This window comes from Hemicordylus capensis, chromosome 2 (assembly GCF_027244095.1).
Source record: "Hemicordylus capensis ecotype Gifberg chromosome 2, rHemCap1.1.pri, whole genome shotgun sequence".
Taxonomy (NCBI): domain Eukaryota; kingdom Metazoa; phylum Chordata; class Lepidosauria; order Squamata; family Cordylidae; genus Hemicordylus; species Hemicordylus capensis.
In genome coordinates, this window is record NC_069658.1 from 343,545,522 (window position 1) to 343,572,693 (window position 27,172).

Genomic DNA, 27,172 nt, shown 5'->3' on the forward strand with positions numbered 1-27,172 from the left:
TCAGCCTAACCTATTTCACAGGGTTGTTGTGAAAGAGAAACTTAAGTATGTAGTACACCGCTCTGGGCTCCTTGGAGGAAGAGTGGGATATAAAATGTAGTAATAATAATACATACTACGCAGAGCATGCAGACATGCGATATGTCTGCACTGTGTATGCACATGCATTTTGGCAATCTAGTGTTTGCACACACCTTTAAGTCTGTGCTACTGTGGCAGTTGGAATAGGAAGAGGTTAGGGCAGGCAAGGGTGCATTATACAGAAGGGTAGAAATGCCATCAGTAAGCACGCTCCATTCCACTATACAGAGACTCCCACCTCTTCACAAGCAGCAGTGGCTGACCTTCTGGGGCCCAGTCAAGTTCAGGGACAAGTTAGCAGGCTGGCAGATGGACAGCCTGGTTTGTACATGTATTTTTATGGCCATTATAGCTAATTGGCTTAGAAGTGGGAGGCATCACAGATAGATAGGAGCCATATCTTGGGGGCGGGGGGGAATCCCGGGGACCAAATCCAAAGTTCCCAATTGACGTGCCTTCTCAGCCAAGTGAGAGCTATAACAATGGCAGCAACTGCAACAAGTTCATTCAAATTTCACAGGCCTGCGCAGTAGCCACTAGGACCAGTCCCTCCCCATATTGTAGCCAGATGCATACATATGCATTTGCACTCCTCCCAAAGCCAATACACAGCTCCAAATAGTGCACTTTGCCTGAGCTTTGACCAAGCACAACACTGGTTAGAGCAACCATGAGTTCACCTCAAACTTTCTCAAAGGTCAACTGCAAATCGACACTCTGCCCATCCTGATGTAGGTAAGTAACATGTTAGAATTATAATAGCTGGCACATCCAATGATGTGCTACCAAAGCCCTTGTATTTATCTCTTCATGCCAATATCTGACAAACATATCACAGTGGATTATTTGGCTAGTGTTTCTCCCAAGGCTCCCCAAACTACAACAGCTACTCACCAATCATCTGGTTTAACAGCATCTGGATCTGGAATCTTGGCTCTCTCATCCCAATCCTCTGGCTTCTCATCATTTGGGTCCTCTATCTCTCGTGGAGGGTTCACAGGAGGAGTCATGTCAGTCAGCAGATTTCCACTGTTTACAACCGTTTGATCAACCAGGATTTCAAAGCTGTTATCTGGGTTCAGAACTAGGACAAGCCAGACAGTGAAAGTAAAATTGTTACTTCTGAGGCGAGTAAAAGCATTCAAGCTCTGTTTTCTCACTTCAGTCTATTGTCCTTTTCAAATGTCAACCAGAAACTAGCTGATGTTACTCCTTTAGCTAAACAATATTTTCCTGCAGTGTACCTGACAGGATACATCATCTTCAAATATCACGTCACCCAAATTACTTACTTACTTACACACACACACACACACACACACACACACTCTCTCTCTCTCTCTCTCTCTATATATATATCTACTGCTCATAAGGAAGTTAGTTACGTGATTTCTATTCATATTCGGTTATATGAAAATCCATTCATCTCCTAGGTTCCCTAGTTTCCTCTACAAGGGTGCTGTGTGTATTTTTTGCTGTGCTAGCTATGCATTGTTGGTTACAAAATGGTGGGCTTATTACATTGTAACTGCAATTGACTATTTTTGTTGTGCACTGCCTTGAGTTCTAACTTTTGGAGGAAAGGCAGTTTAAAAATTGAATAAATAAGAGCAGAATAAGGTTGCAACATCACTCAAGGTTTCTTGCATAAGAAGTATAAAGGCAAAACATGTTATTCACTTTCTTCTTTACAAAGAACCCATTGGTTCCAGTTAGAGCTCTCACATTCCCTTTCCTGTCTCTAACAAGAGTTTTCAACACAGACACACACCACAGAGCTGTTGTTGCTTTACCCAGTGTATAAAGATGAGCCTTCTTATCAGTAAAATAGTTCTTCAAATCTGCATCAGGACGCTTTGCATGCTTCTCCTCATATTTGCCAGTCTTGGGACTCTTGTGTCTGAAGATGAAGTGCAGTTTGTAGTCTTCCCCACATTTGTCAGGGCCAAACATGATTGTATATGGAGTTTTGTCATGGAAGTGATCCTTTAACACAAATACAGCTAGAGTTTCAGAACACGACAAACCTCCAAGACAAGCCCCTCTTTTACAGCTTCTGGACACAGATTCTACCTAAACCCAGTTCATAAAAATCATGAACCAGACAATGAGTGAATCAATAGAAGTGGCAAATTCCAAAGCAGAAGATTTTCACTGTTAAGAGTGTCTCTTCTGCAGAAAGAGCAGTGCAGTTCCAAAATGAAAATTCCAATTTCCTCCATTTACACAGTACTACAGAACAACAAGTAAGAGATCCTTAACCAAAAAGTGAATTTCAAGTTACTGATATCCAGACGTTTTAAGTAGGGCTGGCATTAGAAATTTATGCTCAGTGTGTTTAAAAACATAAAAAAGCAAGTGGTTGCACCATTTTCACTGGAAACTCATTACACATCATGAGACTTGTGATTAACCTAAATTGTAGCTATGTAAAAGGACAGACAATGGGCGTGAGGTTCAACATAGAACATTAAGATCTAAACCTGGGAAGGCAGCACTTGTTTAAATGAAGACAGCATGCACACCACTCACCAAGTTCAACTCAGCAGCTTTAGTAAGCAACTTCACATATGCACCACCACATTCAATTCCATTTTGGAAACTGACTTCATACCTAATTTAGTTTGGAAACACAAGAGGATACACTGTCACAAGAAGTACACCCCTCATTTCCCCCTGAAAAATGGCTGAGTTCAAACGTAACAGTCAGACATCTAGACATATTCTCACACAATGGTGGGAGCACAATCTATTTTCTACAACACTCTCTTCCTCACTGCACCCCAAAATGCCACTGCTGAGGGTTGGAAGCTCCTTGGGAACTGCACAGGATGTGGTGCAGGGGACTGAAGTGGGTGGGCATAGTTCTCTGGAAGGAAAGCATGAAGCATGGAAGGAAAGCAAACCTTTCATGAGCAGCTTGTGAGGGGTGGATGCATTCACTTCAGTCCTCTGCACCATATCTCATGCCTTTCCAAAGCATCTTCCAATCTACAGCAGTGGCTTTCAGGGGGCTGTGTCATGGATCGTCATATCAATATTTTAGGTATATTTAATGTGTTTGCTTCCAAAAGTAAAAAAGAACCAGATGCGAAGCCAGTAGGAGCCATTTTTAGTATTCCTTATATAAAAAGTTTGTATTTTTGCTGACACATGATATTTTGCTTGCCCTCTTATCTGTGGTACAAGGCAGACCAGTGAGCTCATCCACACCTGTTAGATTCAAGGTCTCCCAAGTTTCTAGAAAACATGTTATGAAACTGGTAGGACAAGAGAGTGGAAAATCTTTTAATTAAGGCCTGAAACAGTTTGTTGTTGCAGATGGGAGAGAATGCGTGGAAACTAAAGCAGTTTGGAATCATCTGGGATGGAGTGGTCAACTCTGCAAGCTTTTTCTAGCAAGCACTGAGAGAGGGAGAGAGATTTGAGGTTTGCCTTTAGATCTTTTGCAGCATTTGGATTTTGCCTTATTGCTACTTCTACCTTTTGTAACATAAAACCTCTGCTGAAGGTTTAGCCAATATTTTTTAATTATTTTTTACAAATAAAGATACAAAGGAGAAACAAATCCCATCTTTTTTTTTACTTGTCTGGACAATCCTTGGCTTAACATAGCTTATCATTTTGCTTGGAGAGGAAAGCTTTATATAAAGTATATCTACTTGGCAGGCATATATATCCTAATCAAAGGCACTTGAATGCAACTGCTGTGACAAGGAAGTGGAGAGCGGAAGATTCACTGTGTAAATCTGGATCCATCTCATGCTTTGGCTCTCAGGACTGTGCCTCAGACTGGCCACTCTCTCCATCCATTGCGTACTCCAGCCCCATCTGTCACTTCCTGGTTTGCAAACCACAGTTTGTGCCTGTTCTCACGCGCAGTTTAACATGGGCTAGAGACGCCAAGCATGGGTTAGGCGGTGTATGAGAACTGCTGGGATTGGCCCGATCCCAGCAGCCCAGCGCCACCTGGCCTGGATTTTGGGAGTGAGCGCTCCCTCACCCCTGGCTATCTGCTCATGTGAAAGCATGGGCTGCTTCCAGGCTGGCCACACAGACGAGCGTCTAGAGCAGGCATCCCCAAACTGCGGCCCTCCAGATGTTGCTGAACTACAACTCCCAGCATCCCTAGACACAATTTTTTGTGGCTGGGTATGCTGGAAGTTGTAGTTCAGCAACATCTGGAGGGCCGCAGTTTGGGGATGCCTGGTCTAGAGTATCCCTCTCTGGGGAGAATCCTCCAGTGCAGAGCACATGTTGCACTCTGATTGTGGGATTCACAGAGGCCGGGACAAAGAGTCCCGGCCTCAGATCAATCCGCCCTGCTCAGCACTTCATGGAACAGGGCTAATTGTGTGGGAGTGCAGACCACATCCCACCAGGATTACAAGGATCATCAGGGGTGGGTGGGGAGAAGGCAAGGTTTGGGAAGCCTTCCCCTGACCAACTAGTAGGTCTTGTGAATCATCCCTTTGTTTGTAAACCAGAACTGGAAACCCATTTCAAACCTCTCTTTCCAATTCTTGCTTGGAGGCAAGTTAAGACTTGCTTAGTTAAAATGTTATGGTAAACTATGGTTTGCCTGAATCAGGAAGTGAGAGGGAACCTAAGGCACATTCCTATGGTTTCGGCCCATATTTCAGTTTTTAATGAAGGCAAGACAACTTGATCTAGGTTTCAGAAAACATGTAATGGCAGTTTCTGTCAATTATATAGAATTGCCTGCTTCTGCTATAAACTACCAGAATGTTTCCCCAAACTCAATCCTTGTATGTCCATATATAAAATGGGAAAACTTTACTATCCAGTATATTTTTGTACATATGTATTCTGTGTACACATTTCTGCACAGACTTCTAGATACAAAATGAAAAGGTCTCAAAAGCAGTTTTCACTTACTGTACAATGAGCGGCTTGGTGTCAAAGACAAAGGGCTTGTTAAGTTTAGCAGAGACTGCATGATGTTTAGCCCGGTCAGTTAGCACAAGCCCTTTGTCCCCTGGTAGTTTAGAATCCCTCATTTCCTGCACTTCCCATTTGCCTACAAGAAACAGACACAACATTTTAGGAAGCCTATTTCTCCTCTGACTCTGCTTTCTTAACAAAACCTATGAAAATCCATGTGATTTCCAGTCCTCATATTTATATTAGGAGAGGCTTGATAGTGCAAACTAACTAATTTTACTAAAAAGCACCTATTCACAATTCAGTAACTGCCAACTGCACTAAATCTATAGATACAGTTCTGAGTAAAAGCACCTGTACACAACACGTTGCTTTGCTCAGAAGAGTTACTCATCCAGGGCTAAGCCCAACTGCAATCTAGTAGCACAGTGCCAAATCATGTGTATACTAAAAACCACTTTGTAACAAGCAGATATGCAAGGTGGAAAATTTATCATTTCTAAAAACAAGATGTCCAACATCTAGCCTAGCACTGAAAGTTCCAGACTACTGCTGTACTCTCTGGGGAAGGGGCAATTTTTGCCACTCACTTGCCTTCTGAAGCCCACTGTGCATCACCAGAACACATCCCTGAGGGCTGTGCAACCTCAGACACATATTTGGGTGATGCATGGTGGGGGACTGGCAAAAATCATCCTTTCCACTACTCAGGCACAGCACAGTGGATCTGGAACTTGCACTGCTGTACATACACAATACTAGTCCTTATGTCAGTCATTGTTTCATGAAATTAACAATGAATGGATGCCAATGCTATAAATAAAGAGTAGGCAAGTCTGGCATTTTCAAATGGTAAGTCATGTTTTTCAGGTGATTATCCCTACAGTATGTGAAAGTTTTATTGTTTTATTGATTTGAGTATTGCAATAAAATTTCTTTCCACATAAATCTTTGAAATTGTTTCACTATAACATTTAAACCACATTAAGTGTTTGTATTGATTTCCCAACCCCTATAAAGTATTTCAGTTAAACTACTTGGCTGCTTGAAAAATCTTTGAGATACAGCGTAGGAATGTGGTGATGGGGGGCGAGGGGATGTTACTATATAAACAGGTCAAACATGCCATGTCAGATCACAATCTATTTAAGGCATAAGGAAAATTAGCACAGGAAAAAACAGAAAATGCAAACGAGGAAAAAAATTGCAATTCAATATTTTTCTAAAATCCACATATCTGATAACTAGAGCAGACAAAAAGTGCTCTAAAGTTCTGCTTTAGTGCAATATATGGCAAAAGCTGAAATAGATCATGTGGACATGAGCCAGTGTGGTGTAGTGGCTAGAGTGCTGGACTAGGACCGAGGAGACCAGAGTTCAAATCCCCATTCAGCCATGAAACTAGCTGGGTGACTCTGGGCCAGTCACTTCTCTCTCAGCCTAACCTACTTCACTGGGTTGTTGTGAAAGAGAAACTAAAGTATGTAGTACACCACTCTAGGCTCCTTGGAGAAAGAGTGGGATATAAATGTAATAACAACAACAACAACAACAGCAACAATAACAACAACGTGGAATAGTTCAACAACAACGTGGAATAGTTCAACAACAACGTGGAATAGTTCAACAACAACGTGGAATAGTTCGTGGACATGTGGAAAACCAGATTCTAATTTCAACTGTTCTGTTCAAGATTGTTCACTGAAATACTGCATTGACTATCAATTCTAGCATAGTTGTTCCTATGCAAATAATACTGCAAGCTGTCCTACTGAGAAAGGAACATTGGGCTTACCTGTGAAGTGTCCTTTTTCACTGTAATCAGAGCCCATCCTGTAGTTGAGGGTATTTCCTATGTGCATCTAGGATCGACAGGAAGTTACACAGCCCAGAATTCTTGCGTGACCACACAGCTCCCAAATCAGTTTCCGGTTGTTTTTGTTGTTAATTCGATTTCTATACCGCCCTTCCAAAAATGGCTCAGGGCAGTTTACACAGAGAAATAATAAATCAATAAGATGGATCCCTGTCCCCAAAGGGCTCACAATCTAAAAGAAAGATAAGTCAGACACCAGGAACAGTCCCTAGACGTAATGTGCTGAGAGTGGATAAGGCCAGTTACTCTCCTCCTGCTAAATAAAGAGAAACACCACATTAAAAGGTACCCCTTTGCCAAGTTAAGCCAAAGGATGTCTGGCTGAAGGATGCTGCAAATCTGGCTGTAATTGGGAGAGAGCTCATTTTTCTGGAATTAAAGATGACACATGAGCACTTTTGACCTTGCTCCTCCCTGGTTGTTCACATGTGATTTCGCTGTGGTGTTGTCCATGTGGATGTGCACGTGGTGGATTTTGATGTGAGGTAAAAAGTAGATCAACGCAAGGCGTATCGCTCTGAGCTCTAGTAGGTTGATCGACTTCTTCTGCTCTCTTGGGTGCCATCTTGCCTGCACAAAGTGGTGTCGGAGGTGGGCTGCCCACCCCCCGATACTTCAGTCTGTGGTTATTGTGATTCTGGTTGGCACACTGAATGGAAGGCTCAGTGACAGGGCCCTGGATTTCCACCAATGAAGGGAGACCCGTACTGCCAGGGGGACCCTAAGACGTATCTGCGTGCGTGTCGTGATCTCATCCTGGTATGGTAGAAGGAACCACTGAAGGCTGCGGGAGTGCCACCTGGCCCATGGTGTGCACTCTATGCATGCTATCATGCACCCCAGTAGCGTGGCCAGTGTCATGAGGTGAGCTGAGCCCTCTCTCAGTATTGTGTTGGAGAGTAGGACTATCTTTGTCCTCCATTCTGGAGACAGAGATGTGCCCCTTTGCCATATCCAAGATCGCCCCCAGTTGCAGAAGCCTCTGCATGGGGTTCAGGTAGCTTTTTTGATGGTTCACCACAAAACTGTGTTCCTGAAGGATTGCAAGTGTCTGTTGTATGTCTCTTTGGGCCCTCGAAAGTGATCATGACCTGATGAGCAGATCGTCCAGTTATGGATGGATGCAGACCCCACTGGGGTCTGATGTGTGCAATCAGCGACTCTGGGCGCTGATGAGAGGCCGAAGGGCATTGCCTGGTACTGGTAGTGGTTTCTGTTGAAGGAGAACCTGAGGAAGTGCCGATGGTCTGGGTGGATCGGGATATGCAGGTAGGCTTCTGACAGATCCACAGAGGCCAGGAATTCCCGGTTCCTTATTGTTTCCTTGATGGTCCTGATGGATTCCATTCTTAACGAGAGCTTCCTGATGTGGTTGTTCAGGGGTCTGAGATTCAGCTCTGCCCGCCAAGATCCATCCTTCTTTGGAACCAAGAATAAGAGAGAGTAAACACCCTGCCCTATCTCGATCATAGGCACTGTCTTGATAGCCTGGATCTGAAGGAGGTGCTGGATGGCCTGTGACATTTGTGTTCTCTTTTCTGATGATCAGGGCACAGGTGTGGTGATGAATTTGTCGGGGGTGTGTGTGAGAACTTCAAGGACAGGCCCCTTGAGACCGTCCGGAGTACCCATTGGTCGGAGGTGGTTGCTGACCAGGCTTTCCTGAAGAACAGGAGCCGGCCTCCAACCAGAGCGGAGTCATTGCTTTCGCTGTTGGAAGGAAGTGTAATGGAACTGCTTGTTGTAAGACTAGCGGTCTGTGCCCCTGGGCCATTGCTGCCAATGGGCTCATCTTCCTGTTCTTTGGTTAGGGTATCTGTAGTCATGAAAGGAACTGCTGGAGGAACAGTTCGATTGTCTGAAGGCAGAGTGAAAATTCTAGTGGTAGGGTCCATTCCTGAATGTCTTGTGGCTTTCCGCCCTGGTGGTTGGCATAGCCGCCTTCTTGTCCCTGGTTTCCACAAGTATTGGTTCCAAGGACAGTATTGGTTCCCTGAATAGTTTGGACCCCATGAAGGGTGCTGAGGCAAGGTTCAGTTTTGACTCGGAATCCACCTTCCAGTGCTTCAGCCAGAGGCAGCACCTAACTGCTACTGCCAAGGACATGGCCCTGGAGACCTGCTGTATGCAATCCAGACTGGAATCCATCATGAATGCTGCGGCCTTAGCTATCTTGTTGATGCTTTGGTGCAGCTTAGTGTTTTCGGGTGGGACCAGCTGGACCAATTCCTTGGCCCAGAGGACCATCGCCCTGGCAAAAATCCAGTTCACTGCCGCTGCCCTGACTACGTTGGCCGAGGCCTCTTGGGTCTTCTTGAGGAGGGACTCACACCTCTTATCCTCAGGGAGCTTTAGATGTTCCTCCCCTTCTTTACTGACTATGGCCCCTGAAACCAGCTGTGCAATCGGGGTATCTACCACAGGAGGAGCCAGCACATGTTGGATCCTGCTTTTGAGAGTGTGTATAGCTTGGTATAGAGGTGACTCATTGACTTATGTGAAAAAGGGGTATTCCATTCCTCCAACATAGTAGAGAGGAAAAGTTGGGGGAAAGGGACCACAGGCACGGCATTGGATGTGGAGGGAAGACCTCCTGGTTCGGGCCCTGGTTTGGTGGTTGGGGTCTCCAGTGGGGCCACCATGTTAATTGTGCACCACGCCTTAACCAATAATACCTCCAATTCAGCTGAGAGGAACAGGCATGTGGAGCTCGCTGCCTGCTGGGATATCTCCCTCTGCTCAGAAATTTCCCCTTCTTCAGAATCAGAGGAGGTAGTATCAGAATTTCACGGGTGCTTGGGTTCGGGGGGTGGGACTGGTTCGCTTACGGGCCCAGTAGGTGGCACTGCCTCAGTCCCCTCCGGAACCCTGGGCCAGGAGACTGGGACTGAATTCCCTCTTGCCCCCACAGGAGTGGTGGTAATCTGGGTAATAGGGCCTATGGGGGCCTCCTTCGGTGCTCTCTTCTTGGATCTACCCTCTGGGGATCAGGAGGAAGAGGATGAAGGGGAGCAGCGGCGCCTCTTCCTAACTGCGGGAATATGGGGGAAGAAACAGTCTCCCTCTCTCTCTGGGATAGCCCTTCTAATAGTGGCTGAATCTGGGGAAGATGAGTCATCGCTGCTGCGCTGAGGTCTGTTAGATTGCAGGAGCACTGCCCTCGGAAGCCAGAGAAGGCATCAAAGCCCTAAACTCTCTGGCGATGAACCGCTGCAGCCACTTGGCCCCCTCCTCCGAAATGGGAGGATCTACTGAATCCTGCCGTTTGCGGGGCTACTCACATGTAAGATGTCTTCTGCTGGCATTTCTCAGGCGGGAGTAGTGTTGAATAAGGGAGGGACCTGATTGCCCTCATTCCCCAAAAGCACCACACTCTTTGAGTTTAGGGGCAGTATGATGGTGCCCGTCGCTGCGCCAGCTCCATTTTCACCATGTGCGCCCATTGCCGAGTCAGCGCCTCTGATCACTCCCCGGTGACCTAGCAGTCGTGGTGAGGGGATCTTTCGCAGCTGTCTATGCTGGCAGACCGCTTTTAGGAGGAGGCACTGACTGATCCTTGAGACCAGCTTATGTGCTTTTCGGCGGCTCCCAGTAGCGTTCCCGGCAGTGCAGGGATGCTCTAAGCCGAGCACGGTGCGTTTCTCCTTCCTCCTTGACTTCTTTGCCTTTGTGTGGCGCAGTTTTCTCCCCCTTCGAGGAGCTTGCCCTCCTCTCCCCCTTTGAGGGGCTTGCCTCCCTGTCCTGGGAGTGGGCTTCTGCCCCTTGCGCCCCTTCCAACAACGAGCCCATGAGGGCTCCTGTGGTGTGGGCACGCTCCATGTGCAACTGAGGGGAGGAGGTGGAGCAGGAGGAAGTATAGCCAAGAAAAAGGCAGAGAACACACCGAGGGACTAAGTCCCTTAAGGCAGGAGGGGTGGGAGAAAGAATGAGGCTTAAGGAAGAAAAGGAGAGGTTTTTTTGAGGAAAAGGTTTGGAGGAGCTCTCTGCCTTTGCTGCCAATCCTTAGGTGACAGGAAAAGGAACTGGGGATTTGGGAGCTACATGGTCACGCAAGAATTCTGCGCTGTGTAACTTTCTGTCGATCCTAGAAGCACATAGGAAATACCCTCAACTACAGAATGGGCTCCGATTACGGTGGAAAAAAACATGCAGCAGAAGTAGCAAGGCCTAAACAAGAAACCATTTGGTTGGTGGTAACAGACAAACAACAGATTCTCTCCACTTCCACTATGTTTACAAAATACCATGAAGATTTTTATTTTTATTTTTAAGAGCTACAAAATGGCTCTGTACTGTAAAATAGTGACCGGAAATTACTTTGCAGGTCATTTATGGCCACTCAGAACTAGAATAGGCAAATTTTAGCCTTTTTTAATACTGCGGATAAAGAAACCAGGTCTCTAAGACATGTCTGCGGATACACGAAACCGCAGTTGTTGAAATCACAGTTAACAAGGGCCACCTGAACTTATGTATAACTCTGTTCTAGTGTCTGGGCTATACTGCCTACATGTGGGGGCTGAGAACTGAGAGCTCCTCTGTACAAAGATATTCCCTCCATACAGAAAGCTAGTATGTCAAGAAGAAAGCTAGATAGTGAGGTCATTCTCATGAATGGGTGGGTGGGGCGGCTGGCAGGAAAGGCTGCAGAAGCCCGCCTTACCCACATACAATCTCCAAGGACAATCCGGGCACGCAGATCACATGCCCAGATGGTCCACCAATGACCCAAGTAGCGCATAGGCTGGGATGCATCATCCTGGCCCCCAGAAATCACACAATGCACTGCGCAAGTGCACTGTCAGGATCCCCCCAGTGACAGGCAGGCATCCATAAGTGCTTCAGCACCAGCTACAAGCAGCACACAGTGGCACGCCATCAGGGAAATGCAGCTAAGGGAGCATTCGCTCTCTTTACCTCATTTATAAGACAGGCTCCCTACACGGGTTTGCCGCCGAGGTGCTGTGTGCCTCCTGGCAGTTCTTACAGGCACCCAAGCACAGTCTTGGCTGCTCATGAGAACAGCTTCTACAACTAGAGCCTAAATGCACTAAAGTTTTAGTCACAAGTCCTACTGAAAACACTGCAGAGGTTAACTTCAATTGACTTAATCATAACTAACTTCTGCTGATTGGGATTCATGTTTAAAATTTATACCTGCTTTCCCCTAATAAATCAAAATGACTCAAAAATTAGACTGTTGCATAGATATTACAAAAAGCTACCTAAAAATATTAAGAGAGTGAGTACCACATTTTGATCTACAAATAAATCCTTCTGACAAAGAAACATTTGGCACTTGCTGTACACGTGCAGCAGCTATAGATTTTTATGGAACACAAGTTTCACATGAATATCTTCTCCATTACATTATGCTCACTGCAGGGAAAGTTTGACAAAGTTTATGTCTCCAAGGTTCAAAGTCTTGCAACAAAGAATAAAGTTTTTACCAACATCTAGTTAGCAACTATCCTTAGTAAAAGGCTGGGGGGTGGCAGCATCTAAAAACCTCAGTGCTAGTGCCCAAATGTTTTAAGTTCTTCTAGCCTTGTTCATAGCACACAGCAAAACAAGATGCTATACTGACCATCATATTTGGCAATCTCATCATCTGTATCTTCCTTCTTAGCTTTGGAAACAACCCATCTGAAATTAAAATCCAATATTATGATGAGAGCATAGCAAAAAAGGTTTAAGTAAGGCTGATCACCAATTATAGAATGTAGTCAATTAGTATGCATTTTACTAGATTACATACATACGTGCATACAGGAGAACGTTGTTATTCACATAACCGCTACTGGCAGTTCTGCGTATCTGTGGGGAGTCTAATAGACACCTGTTTCCAGTATCCTGGGATACAATAGAGTTAAGACCCACATAGCTACAGTTCCTAGAGGGCTGCAAGTGTCTCAAGGAGCCATTTTGTGGCTCGCTGCTTCCAAAAAATCCAACTCCTCCATGCGATTTTTCAATTTTTTTGAGGCATTTCTTCCTTGGGGGGGCTTTCTGGGCACATGGGTGACCAGTGGAGCACACCACAGTAAGTTCTGGGCCATTTTTTAATTATTTCCCCCTCCATCCCTTTCCCCGTAGCCATAATGCCTCATTACTCATGGTTATGTTACTCGTGATAGTAGGCGAAGATTGGAACCTCCCCCAAGTAATGACGTTCTCCTGTATTACCAAACTTCAGTCTTTTGAAACACTGAAGGAAGCACAAGAACTTTCAAACACTCATTTCAAACACTCAAGAGACCAATGTTGTAGTGTATGTACTTCTATGCAAGACACACTTTTATCTGTTAAATCGACTGGTACCTTTTCAAATTAGCACTTACCCTTCAAAAGTTCCTTTATCAAAGTTCTCAGCAAAATAAACTTCTCCTGTTGGGACTGGGGCCTTGTAAGTAACCTGATGGAGAAAATTTTCGATATACCTTGTTAACTGACATCTTAAACAAGATTTAATTGATTCATTTTAATTATCCAGGTAAGTTGAAATCTACATTATTGATTTCCATGTCAATGTTTTCATGGTGGCATTAAGTACGATCAAAATAGCTGTTCACCCCAACAACGTCTTACAGGTTATTGTTCACCTTGCTCCACTTCCTGTTGCAGGGCATGATTCAGACTAAGCTAGTTATGACTAAATCAGACTGAAATTATTGGGACAAGTTAGTCATAACTTGTCTCATTTATTTCAGAGGTGTTTAGTCACAAGTGAGTCACGCCAGCAGTTCCCAAGCTGAGAATGTAGTGCAGTGCTATGCTAGGAGCTCAGGGTTTGATCCTGATGTTCCTTTTGTCTAAAAAGGGCTGCAGTCCAAAAGGCAAGAGTGCAAGAAAGCTAGGCACACAATCAACACAAAGCTATGCTTCATATTTGGCCTGTTGCTCAGCATAGCTGTGTGTCAGTCATGTGCACAGCCAAGATAGCTGCATTACACTTTCCAGCCAATGCTGATTTAGAATGAAGTATAAACAGTTTTAATGTACAAAAAGCTACTGTCCTACAATACTCGCTCTAAGTAGTCTAAGCTTTAAAGAGCCAGAAAAGCGTCTCTAAACAGTGCAGCAACTTAAGCAAGAATGTTGTACATCTGCCACATGTCTGCTTATCAGGAACAACTCCTACTTCCCAAAGCCAACCAGCAAAATGTATGTTTGTTCCAGATTCTCAGACAATAGGCTGGTTAGCAACAACCATAAACTTATAGCTAGAAAGGTGCAGACAGGCCCGTCTTTTAAGTGGAGCAAGCAGGCCTTTCGCCTCCAGCCCTGCACTCTCCCAGGCCCTGTAGCCAGGCCAACCACTCAGCTGCCCCTCCCCCCTCCACTCGCATAAGCAGGTCCAAACCAGGCAGGTCAGCAATGGCTCCTCAGCCCCCGATGCTGCCAGAAGCTGGAGCAGCAAGAGCAGAAGTCCATTGGGAGCCATCCCCGCCCAGGGCAGAGGTTGCTGGAGGGAGACCGAGGTCAGTGGGCTACAAGAAACCGACCAAGGATGTTGGAGGGCTGGCGGGGACAGCAGCAGCAGATATTCCCAAGGGAAGTAGTGCGCAAGGGAATCAGTGTGTGGTGTGTGTGGGGAAGGGGTTAAATAAGAAGTGTGGAAGGGGGCTCAGTCCCCCAAAGACAGGAACTGATCTTGGCTGACAAGATGGGCAGCAACATGAGCAGGACACGGCTGGACACCCCCTCTTTTTATCTGAAAGCAATCAGTTGGGTGAGGGGGGATCCAGTGTATGGCGGGGCAGCAGTAGCTGTACTGAGCTGCAAGGGGGAAGCAAACGTGACTCCTCCTCCATGCAGGACACTGGGACAGCCGCGCACATGTGCACCTCTCATTTAGTATCCTGCTCATGCCACACTGGGAAATTCTCTTGCCGCTCTCCTTGCTGGAACGAGGAGGGAGACGATCAAACTCCTTAGCACTATGTGCACTATAGGAAGGCAAGGAACACTGGAAGAGTGTGCTGCTTGCCCCTAGCCCACACCCTCCTAGGGATGGCCCTGGCTGCAGATATAACGCAAACTTCCTAGTGAAGGAAACTTACAGAATACTAATCATTTTCTATAGAACACTACTGCAATCAAGAATCCAACCAAACCTTTGGGAGGGGAGGAGGAGTGCTGGCTTCATGCTTCAACTCTTCTACCTCTTCAACACCATCATCAAGGTCATCATCAACATCTATTACATCATCGTGGTCGTGGTCGTGGTCATGGTCATGTGCTTGGATGACAGAGATTCCAACTAACAGCAATGCTGTACACAGTATCCACTTTTGTTTCATTGTCTATAGATAATTGTAAGGGGGGGAAGAACTTAAATGAAACTGTGCTCAGCCTGACAGCAAAATCAAGGAACAATCCTAAGCCAACACACATACCCACACTATCAAAGTCTTTATTCATGTTTATCATACATAACCAGCCACTACATGAACAAGTAACACATGGGGACTGAGCACATATAGCAAGTAGTTATGCAAGTGTTAAAATAGTTTAAGTGATCTGGAGTAGTTACTGTACCACTCAAGATTAACAGTGTAGTTTAAGCTTTTTGCAGCATAACTGATACTACATACAGGTGCTCCTTTCCTTATTAAAAGAATTATAAGAGATTCTGCATAAAGGTAGTAATTGTAGGTGGATTACAAAAGCTATGTATGAAATATGAGCTTCTCAGAACTAGGAATAAAATAGTCATACAGCAAAGAAGTGCATCAATTTCTCCAAATTTCAAAACAGAAATGATATTTTCCTGTTTTGATGGCACTACTCTGTGCTACAGCAAGCCCTATATTATATGGAAAGTCCTGTTCCCTTCCCTCATGTTCTGTTCTTAAGTAATGATATCAAAAGATGTAAAAACAGGAAAGATCTGAAGTCCTTACCTCTAATATACAGTTCTAAATGCAAATGATATTTGAAGGGTCTCCTGCCAAAATTACATTAAGAACAGAGAATCCTAAGAGATACAAATATTAACATCCTAAACTATGTGCCTAGAGTGTCTCGTGCAAGTTATTCCATTAGAAAAACAAGTGGTTCTAGTAAGAACTAATCTGCCTACTTTCTTTTCATTATCTCTACAATTGGACTAAATTTGGTCCAAATTAGTTAGGCAGTTCTCATGTTAGCCCACTTGAGCTTCAATGTCCATGTGTCTGCCATCTTGAATTGGGGTGGATTACATCATAACAAATTACACTACTGAGGTGTCCTTATGTGTCCCTACAACTGTACCTGATTTGGTTCATATTGGTTTACGCATTATGAAGTTGATGGGGTGGCACACAAATGGTGATCTCCTAAGCCTACTGGAAAGTAGGCAAAAAACCTAAAAATGTATACTTTATTCTCACTGAAGTATTTGGGCTCACCATTTCAAATCATGAAAAACACTGTCTCCAGGTACAGAGTTGGACTTTACAAACAAGTACTGATCTTGGGGAGCATGGCTATGGAGCTAATCAGCAACTGGGAAATGACTAGCCGACACATTCCTGTCCCCCTTTACCTATGTACACTGTACCCAGTTTGAACAACTAAACAGGGTCAGAGACCTCTAAAAAGGTTTTTCAATGCATTCTAGACATTACATTAGAGTACTCTAGTCATGAAGAAACAGCTGTAGCCATTATTTAAGGTTTTAAATACCACTTATGTAAAATCTTGCTCAATACACAGTTGTTTGATCATAAACATCACACATTTAAAAGACACTTCAGCCTCACTCACTGACTGGCATATTGAAATGATTAGAGTACATCCCCAAGCAAAAGCCACAGCAGCTAGGGATTCTGCGAGTTATAGTCAACATCATCTGGGAATACCTGTTAGAGGGAACACTGATCCTCTCCTGCCTGCCCCATACTTCCTCGCCCACCCAGAGCCAACCTTCCTATCCCAAATCTGTCTTCTCCAACCTCCATGCTGGCTGGGGGAAAGTGAGAAATAGAGGGGAAGAAAGAGAAGGAAGGAAAGGCAAGGAAGGGGAAAGAACACACAATTTTGTATCTATGAATAAAAGGCTCTTATATCTACAGCTCAAGAAGTGATCCCAAACTTCTTACCATTTATCTGATTTGTTTTGCATGTGCTGCTAGTTCAAGCAGATCATGAATCCAGTCCTCAGTCCTGGGGGCATGGGATATTGTCCTGTGCCACAGTTTTAGTCTCTTGGCCACTATCAGGCCTCTCTATAGCTATTGTTTGGAACACTGATTTAGTCCCAAGCAACTGGGACATACCCCAATACTGCATGCAAGTCCACCAACTTAAGAGATGTGTTCACCACTAAATTGATTCTGATATTAAATTCTTTCCAGAAGTCTTGCGCAGTGGGACAATCTCAAAACATATGTACTAAATCTGTTTGTGGATTATGGCATCTTCAACATTCACAATTTGGTTTAAGTTTTAAATGCTCAAGGTGCAAAGAGATCCAGTAGGCCCAGAAAATGATCTTCTGTTGAACTGGATTTTTTTTTTAAAATTTGACAAACAAAACTTGGAGCATAAGGTCTACACTTTGGGGCTGGCATCAACTGCCCCCCATATACACCCCAATATCTCTCTACTATCTTACGTGGTATTCATGAGAGACTTTAATTGTATGAAACTTCCTTGGGAGTCTATCTTCATTTAAAAGCAGGTATATATAAATAAATACTTAAGAGACCAGCATTCCCAGCACAGAAGCCATAGATCTATGCAAGCTTTATTTACTAGGACTTGTGTAAATTGTATAACAAGCACTTTGGAGTTTCTCAGGTATTGACATTGTTTGGTTTGCTAGAAAATCTGAAAAAAAGTTACACATTTCTCCCCAAAACTAATTCAAATCGTACCTGAAAACAACTACACTGCTCCCACACTAACATCAGTGAAAACTCCAGCACCAAGAACACCCAGGCAATTACTAGAAAAGTATGAAAATGAGACATTCTTGAATCTAATGGCCAAAATGTGGGACTCTACATTTACCTTGTAAAAGGTCAGGATTGCAGCACAAAAAAGCCAAGCAGCATGAGGAATAGAATGCTAGGCAGTGGAACTCTGATTATTCCCTCACCTTTCAATCAGACCATGATTTACAGTGAAGGAGAACTTCCAGGTGTCTATGCTTGCAGAACAGAAGTTCCATGTTCTAGTACAACTCAATGCTACAAGGAAATATAGCTTAGCTGGATCAAATAACCCAGCCAACACTAAGTACAAGACAATCTTATATACTGTAAAGCTCTATTTTCCTTGTTTAAAAAAAAGAGTTCTGATACATGTTTTTCTGTGTGGATATTACTACATAGTGTTTGTTCTCCTTAAGGCATTCTTGCTAATTAATCTAGCTGCTCACTTTTCCACAAGTTCTGCTTTATAAACATGTTATTCTACTTTGATAAGCATTTGCCATTTGCACCCTACAAATGAAAAGAAAATTAATATACTCAAGTGGTAACCAATGCCTCCTATCTTCTGTAATTCTGATATTAAGCTGTTAGTGGAAATGGATTCATTTTAATAATAATAATAATAATAATAATAATAATAATAATAATTTTATTTCTATACTGCCCTTCCAAAAGTGGCTCAGGGTGGTTTACAAAGAGAAATAACAAACAAATAAGATGGCTCCCTGTCCCCAAAGGGCTCACATTCTAAAAAGAAATATACCAGCAACAGTCACTGGAAGTACTGTGCTGGGGGTGGATGGATTTTAAAGTCAATATACCGAAAATTGCTTTTGTATTAGAACTCAGGATGTTAACTATCAAGCACATCACAGTTTATAGGCCCTACAGAACAAAACATAATTCTGACAGTTTTGATAATGTAACTTCCATGATCAGAGGCAGTATTCTGAACATGGAGTGTTTTCACAATGGAGGGGAGTAAGAAGTGGGGTCCCCCAGGGATCTGTACTCAGACCGGTGCCTTTTAATTTAATCATAAATGATCTAGAAGTTGGGGTAAGCAGTGAGGTGGCCAAATTTGCAGATGATACCAAACTCTTTTGGGTGGTGAAAACCAAAACTGATTGTGAGGAGCTCCAAAAGGATCTCTCCAAACTGCGTGAGTGGGAGACAAAATGGAAATGTGGTTCAATGTTAGCAAGTGTAAAGTGATGCACATTGGGACGAAAAACCCCAACTTCAAGTATAAGCTGATGGGATCTGAGCTGTCAGAGACTGACCAGGAGAGGGATCTTGGGGTCGTAGTGGACAGCTAGTTGAAAATGTCGACTCAATGTGTGGCAGCTGTAAAAAAAAGGGCAATTCCATGCAAGGGATCATTAGGAAGGGGATTGAAAATGAAATGGCTAATATTATAATGCCCTTATACAAAACGATGGTGCGGCCACATTTGGAGTACTGCGTTCAATTCTGGTCACTACATCTAAAAAAGGACATTGTAGATCTGGAAGAGGTGCAGAAGAGGGCAACCAAGATGATCAGGGGCCTAGAGCACCTTTCTTATGAGGCAAGGCTACAACACATGGGGCTTTTTAGTTTAGAAAAAAGATGGTTGTGGGGAGACATGATAGAGGTCTATAAAATCATGCATGGTGTGGAGAAAGTGGATAGAGAGAAATTCTTCTCCCTTTCCCATAACACTAGAACCAGGGGTCATCCCATGAAATTGATTGCCAGGAAATCTAGGACCAACAAACGGAAGTACTTTTCCACACAACGCATAATCAACTTGTGGAATTCTCTGCCACAAGATGTGGTGACAGCCTACAACCTGGATGGCTTTAAGAGGAGTTTGGATAACTTCATGGAGGATAGGTCTATCAACGGCCACTAGTCAGAGGGCTATAGGCCACCTCCAGCCTCAGAGGCAGGATGCCTCTCAATACCAGTTGCAGGGCAGTAACAGCAGGAGAGAGGGCATGCCCTCAACTCCAGCTTGTAGGCTCCTAATGGGCATCTGGTGGGCCACTGTATGAAACAAGATGCTTGACTAGATGGGCCATGGGCGTGATCCAGCAGGGCTGTTTTTATGTTCTTATTCCTCTGAATATCAGACTCTGGGATGAACAATAGGGAGGGCTGTTTTAATGCCCTGTTTGTAAGCTTCTTAGAGACAGCTGACTTACTGATGAGCAAAAGAAAGCTGGACAAGATGGACCTAAATCTGATCCCCAAAGTGGTTCTTATGAGATGTGTTTAATTGCAGCTCTCCAGCTGTTTTTGGCCTATAACTCCCATTATCCCTGGCTACTGGCCACTGTGTCTGGAGATGTAAGCCAAAAACAGTGGTAAGTTCACAGCTAGACACCCCTGTTTTAGAGGATCCAGAACTTCCTAGGAGATCAATCAATCTTTATTATAGTCATAGACCAGCATAAAGAACATTTTAAAACCTAAGCAGCAATAGATTTAACACTAACAACACACTACCATCATAAGATGATTTAAAATATACAATAAGAAATATAAGAGACACTAAATACATTATTAGCATAAAATGATTTAAAATGTAAAATATAGGCATAAGACTGCACTAAAAATCTAGCTACGGCTGGAATAAGAGACATAGTAGACTCTGGGCTACATTTTACTACTAGTATAAAATGATTTAACTACAGCTGCAATAAGAAGCATAGGAATAAACCACGTAGCAGTAGCCTAGATCACACTGCATGCTTATAAAGAAAAGATTTTAAAAGATTTAAAATACATAAAATCATGACAGTCATCACTTTTAAAATAATAAGCACTAATATGTGTTAAAAGGATACCATATAATAAGGGCATAAAAGGTACACAGAAATATAATTAAAATCCAATACAGGCAGTCAGGAATGAACCAGTTAAGTAGTAGCCAGGAAATGATGGGTCTATAGGTTATTGGGCTGCCACACTAAGGCAGTAGAAGGCAGTCTTCTCATCCATAGAGGTGGGCTCTGGGCAGTCATCGTCCGCCAGATATTAATCGCTGCTACACAGAACCTGGTGACATTGTAGGTGTCAGCAGGGTTGCTATTGGAGAGCAGCAAAGAGGTGTAAAACTGGTCTGTTCACTCAGGATAGCCATGTAATGGTGGTAAGATGAGGGAGGCACAAATGTCCCTGTAGAACAGGCACTGCAGAAGAATGTGTCCTGTTGTTTCTACCTGCCCTGAGCCACAGGGGCACTTGCACTCTGAGATTGGGATCTTCCTATAGCGACCTTCAAGTATGGCTGAGGGAAGCAAATGGTAGCGCGACAGCATAACGGCCCTCCTGTGCTTTGGGACTTCCAATTGCATTAGGTATGGCAAGGGGGAGCTGACATACCTGAGTCTTTCACTGACAAGGAAGTTTGGGGTCTTGCCTAAGTCAGATTGGTGCTCTATATCTGTAATACGTTGTTTGATGAGTGCCTTGGCTGGGTCGTACCCCAAGTTAAACTAAGTGAAGCAGAGATAGGCCCAGGGACTTTATTTTATTCATAGTTGTCTGTTTCCAACTGGATTGGAAGCCATCACATAGCGTTGGGGGGCTAGGCCTGAGGGGGAAAGGGAGAGCTTTAGCCAGTAGTTCAGTATGGTCATCCATACCCTTGCCTCCACTTTCATCAGGTCTGCCTCTAGTCGCAGGATAATGTTAGAACCACATCTTGGTACCTGAACTTAGGAGAATTTGTTCCAGGGAGAACTCTGGAGATACTATTTTATCCAGGTGCCTTGCCTGACTTGATGCTAACCTACACAATACATCTGATTCCATTAAGTTGTGCAGTTCTGATAACATGTGCTACCACATGTGGATTCATGTCAGGTTTAGATGCAACAGCTCATTGCTTCTGAAAAAGACTACAGCCTTTCCTTATCAGGGTGTGCATATTCTATTACTCACAGTAACAGAATCTGAATTTAGCAATGCACTGGGAGGTTTTATGTTGTGAATGGAGAACAACTGAGTATGGACCCACAACAAAATGTTGCACTACATCCCTGGTGTGCACGTGTTGCCTAAGCCTTGTCAGTAGCAGTGAACTGTTGCATCTGCTGTTAGGAAATTCCTTCAAAACTTGCCCACCAACACCTGGGAGGGCAATACTTCGTAACACCAATAGATTAAATGTGTCAAACTCCTTCCCCTCCTGAAACAGAGCAAGACTACTTAATTGCTGAGGGAGTCACAGAGTTTCAGCATTTTCTTCTGTGGAAGGAAGTTTTCCCCTCAGAAGGAATCGTTTAAGCCGGGAACTTTTCTGCTCTTTTTGCTGAAGCTCTCTCTCCCGCTCCCCCCGCCACCCAACAGTGGACTGAACCTCAGTGGAGTTCCACCACTGAGTTCCATTATCTCCACCAAAAATGAGCTTAACTGCTTGAGCTAATGAACATTCTATCCCACTGAGTAACATGGGGACTGAGTGGGTTCAGTCCCCTTTTTTCTTTCAGATTTTTGTGAAACTAATACAGGTGAAACTCTGAAAATTAGAATATCGTGCAAAAGTCCATTAATTTCAGTAATGCAAATTAAAAGGTGAAACTGATATATGAGACAGACGCATTACATGCAAAGCGAGATAAGTCAAGCCTTAATTTGTTATAATTGTGATGATCATGGCGTACAGCTCATGAAAACCCCAAATTCACAATCTCAGAAAATTAGAATATTACATGGAACCAAGAAGACAAGGATTGAAGAATAGAACAATATCCGACCTCTGCAAAGTATAAGCATGCATATGTATTCAGTACTTGGTTTGGGCCCCTTTTGCAGCAATTACTGCCTCAATGCGGCGTGGCATGGATCCTATCAGCCTGTGGCACTGATGAGGTATTATGGAAGACCAGGATGCTTCATTAGCGGCCTTCAGCAATTCTGCATTGTTTGGTCTCATGTCTCTCATCCTTCTCTTGGCAATGCCCCATAGATTCTCTATGGGGTCAGGTCAGGCGAGTTTGCTGGCCAATCAAGCACAATACACTGTATACTTTTTAGAGGTCCGATATTGTTCTATTCTTCAATCCTTGTCTTCTTGGTTCCATGTAATATTCTAATTTTCTGAGATTGTGGATTTGGGGTTTTCATGAGCTGTATGCCATGATCATCACAATTATAACAAATTAAGGCTTGACTTATCTCGCTTTGTATGTAATGCGTCTGTCTCATATATCAGTTTCACCTTTTAATTTGCATTACTGAAATTAATGGACTTTTGCATGATATTCTAATTTTCCGAGTTTCACCTGTATATCTGCTGGTACTTCCCACTCACTTGCAGGTACTCAGTTTATCTGTCCATAAAGACTGTACCGTTTCCAGCACTTACAGAAAGTGCAGAAATTTTTGCATAGTAACTTGGAAGAAGGAGAATAAAATAAACCTGCCCAACTATTTCCTGCTTAGGGATCAGGTTGCCCTTTAAGTGCACACACAAAAATATTTTTTCAACACAAAGCTCAACAGGCAGTCTCTACATGAGAAAAAATTGAGGATTGTATTTAGTACGCAATAAATACTGTTCAAAAACCTTTTTTAAAGAATATGAAACATATGCTCATAGGTGGTTACTAGGATATTGTGAGTCTCTCCTTAGCAAAGTAATTAGAACAGATAGAAACACACACATATATACATACATACACTCACATACATACAACTGAGAGAGACCATCCTACTGAAGATCCTCATCTCAAAGTTCATCCTAAATTGAAAGCAGCAATGGTGCTACAACATCCAGAAGCAAGACTTCTGCTTGTACATTTAGCACTCTGCTCCTGTTGCTGCCAAAGAGAATGTTCTACGACTGAGCTAGTCCCTCTCTTTACAGTTCATAAAGGGATGCAAGCAGAGAACTCTCCTGTCAAAAGCAACAAAGAAGAGGGTACTAAAACATATTTTAGTAATACTGCTCCAGATTTTACAAAATTTTAATTGTAAACCGCCCAGAGACGCAAGTTCTGGGTGGTATAGAAATATTTAAAATAAATAAAAAATAAAAACACCAGATGAAAGCAGAGAAGGCTTGGTTGATTCTGGGTGCAAGGCAGAATCATCAGCCATAAGGGGATTTTGTTTTTCTTGGGGACTCCCTGTTTGAAATTGTGTTACTTTGGTCCTTGCTTTGTATTGCTTTTGCCCATTATATACTCAAACTTATTTATTGGGTATTGCTGCTGCTGATTTCATTGGTTGATGTAATTGTTTCATTATGTATGAATGACTATATATTAGTGGTTGGTGACTCTGGAGCAGTATTACTGTCTTAGCGCTGATTCTGATGTGATTTTTGATGGCTATTGTTAACCGAAATTAATTTTGACGACTAGATTTTTGCCAAATAACTTCATGGATTTTATATACTTATACTGCTTTATTTGAGCCTGCTTTTTGCTACACTGCTTTGTTATATTGTTTTGATATTCTGTATTCATTCTCTCTATGTGTGTTATTATAGTAGCTACCTTGGGTTTCATTCAGGAAGCAAAACCGGGATAAGTAATAAATCACAGCTTTAGGAAAGGCTTCAGTGTTTAAGGGAAAGGAATACGACTGCGAGTCAGTGTCATTCAGCTATTCAAGAAAGCACTTCCCACATGCCAATGTGTACTTCCCTTTGCCAGTACTCCAGAACCCTGTTTGGTGTTGGAATCTAAGAACCAAACTATGGCTAGCTAAGAACTAAGCAAAGCTGGCTGGTGAATTTAAGGTCATGTTTAGCTAGTAATATCTAACCCATCATTTCACACACTGGTGACCAAGCTGGCTACTATAAAGCGATAGATCTATTATCACACGCCATTCCTGACCTCTTAAAAGCAAAGATTAAGGACAACTTAACTTTGATTATGGCAAGTTTAAACCATACTTGTTTTTGTAAACATAATGTCACCTGGGTTGATCCCAAGCTGACTGACCTGTTGATGTTTAGTGACATTTATCAGCATTTTGCCATTCCACACTAGTCAAAGCAGTCTCCCTTGACAGGTATGAACAGCCCTGATAGATCAGGCCCAAGGCTTATCTGGTACAGCATCCTCTTTCACACAGTGGCCCACCAGATGCCTCTGGGAAGCCCACAGCTGAGGGTATGCCCTCTCTCCTGCTGTTACTCCCCTGCAACTGGTATTTAGAGGCATCTTGCTTCAGAGTCTGGAGGTGGCCTATACCGCTCAGACTAGTAGCCATTGATAGACCTGTCCCTCCATGAATTTATCTAAGCCTTTCTTAAAGCCATCCAGGCTGTTGGCTATCACATTTTGTGGCAGAGAATTCCATAGGTTAATTATGCATTGTTTAAAAATGTACTTCCTTTTGTTGGTCCTACATTTCTTGGCAATCAATTTTATGAGATGACCCCTGGTTCTAGTGTTGAGAGACAGAGAAAAATTTCACTCTCTCCTCACCATGCATAATTCTATAGACCTCTATCATGTCTCAGTTGTCTTTTTTCTAAACTATAAAAAGCCCCAGGTGTTGTAGCCTTGCCTTGTAAGGAAGGTGTTCTAGGCTCCTGAGCATCTTGGTTGCCCTCTTCTTCACCTTCTCCAATTCTATACCCTTTTTGAGGTATGGTGACCAGAACTGTACACAGTACTCCAAATGTGGTCGCACCATAGATTTATATAAGGGCATTATGGTATTAGTAGTTTTATTTTCAATCCCCTTCCTAATGACCCCTAGCATGGAATAAAAGTTTCCAAAGCAAATCAATCACATTTTTTATCTCCCATGGTTTATTACTATTCCTATGCATACATACTTGGATTGTCTCCTTGGAAATCAATGCCACTAAGTTCAAGTGAACATGTACAAGGTGGCTGAGCTACAATCTTGCAATAAGTATCTACTGCTGCTTGGCAGCAAACATGGTGCTAGAATGGGCTAGTTCAGAGGTAACTAGCCCACTGGGTAGTTCAGGGAACCAATCGTTTCTCAATAAATGATTGCGACTTCTAATCCTGAGTTTAAAGCTGTGGTTTAAGTAAACCAGAATGCTATCACAATTCTGCAATGGAGCAGAGAAGATAGAGCAATGGGGGAGAAGGAAACAGAGTTGTAAAATTAGAAGCCATATCCACATAGCAGGAATTCATGCTTTTTCATTCCAGCTGAACTGTCTTCCCAAACTAATGGAGGACTTGGAACATGGCAGCAGCTAAAAATATGAACATCTACATGGGCATTGTGTTTGAAGAGACTGACCAAAAAAAGGAACTAAAATGCTTTCCAGTAACATACAAACTGAGACCAACTTTGTTATGAGCCAGAACAAACATCACAGAGTGATGTTTCGGGAGACATCACTCAACTAACCAAGTAGGGGTGTGTGTGTGTGGGGGGATTATACAGACTTGAAATAGCTACTAGTTGCAGTAGTCCATACAAGATTTCAGCTTTCACTTTTATTAAAATTTTATACAGCAGTAGGGAACCAGATGAAATTGATTTAGACATTATGTGGCCCATCAGGTTAGAGGATGTCAGATTCCACATACAGCATATTTCTTAGGCTGAAATGCGGTGACCTGTATATAAAAGCATGCTCTGTGTGCGTGCGCATGTACACACACACACATCCCTACCTTCTCCAGTTACCTAGAAATACATGAAGTATAAACACAAGTTATTTCCAACTTTTATCTGCTTTGAGAATACAGCTTAGTCATTTAGGAGAAGTATATTACAAATGGAGAAAGAGGACCTTCAACTGCCTAATAATGGGATCTTGCCTATAGGGTAGGGGATACATACCCTCCATCAAACAGGAAATAGAAAAAAGGAAAATTGAGTAGTAAGTAGTGCACAACCTCGCATTAATCTCCAGCTCTACTAATATTAGAACTATTACAGTTCTCTTTACTTCTGCTATCCGCCTCACTATGTGGGTCCAATTAGCAAACCCATCTAAACAACTTAATTTTTACAGCAAGAGTGTCCATTATTTCTTCCAGTAGCCTTTGGTGCAAACTTAAGATATTTATTTTAATTTTTTACACCCAGTACGGTCTATCAAGTTAAACCTATATCTCACATAACACAATTTGTGCTTTCCCCCCATTCTCATATTTTCCTTCCTTTTTCCACCCCTCCCAATTTTTTCCTCCTTAACATCCAGCCTGAAGAGTTTTGGAGCACTCAGAGTCATTCACTATTTTGTTATGTTTTAGTTGGTCCTAATAAAAGTGTCATGCTACTGTTATACTGAACTTTTTTTCTATTTCAAGTGTAGTCATCAATTTATTCCATTGCTGATAAGCAATCTAAATAATGATGTAAATCACTTTACAGAATCCTCAATTTTAATGACTTAAATCAAATTAAATCACTAGTCAAAAAGATTCTACTTAATCCT

General features: G+C 43.0%; 1 protein-coding gene across 4 annotated transcripts in view; it reads right to left on the reverse strand.

Moving 5' to 3' along the window:
- Positions 1–27,172, reverse strand: part of CANX (calnexin) — a 45,006-nt gene that overhangs the window by 11,540 nt on the left and 6,294 nt on the right. For all 4 annotated transcript variants that reach the window (XM_053295191.1, XM_053295190.1, XM_053295188.1 and 1 more), the window contains exons 2-8: positions 14,980–15,168; positions 13,204–13,277; positions 12,450–12,508; positions 4,981–5,122; positions 2,614–2,695; positions 1,875–2,067; positions 976–1,165 (exon numbers count right to left, since the gene is read on the reverse strand). In XM_053295191.1, the coding sequence (XP_053151166.1) occupies positions 976–1,165; positions 1,875–2,067; positions 2,614–2,695; positions 4,981–5,122; positions 12,450–12,508; positions 13,204–13,277; positions 14,980–15,165 (926 nt within the window). In that variant the 5' untranslated portion in view covers positions 15,166–15,168. The remainder of the gene's footprint in view (positions 1–975; positions 1,166–1,874; positions 2,068–2,613; positions 2,696–4,980; positions 5,123–12,449; positions 12,509–13,203; positions 13,278–14,979; positions 15,169–27,172) is intronic.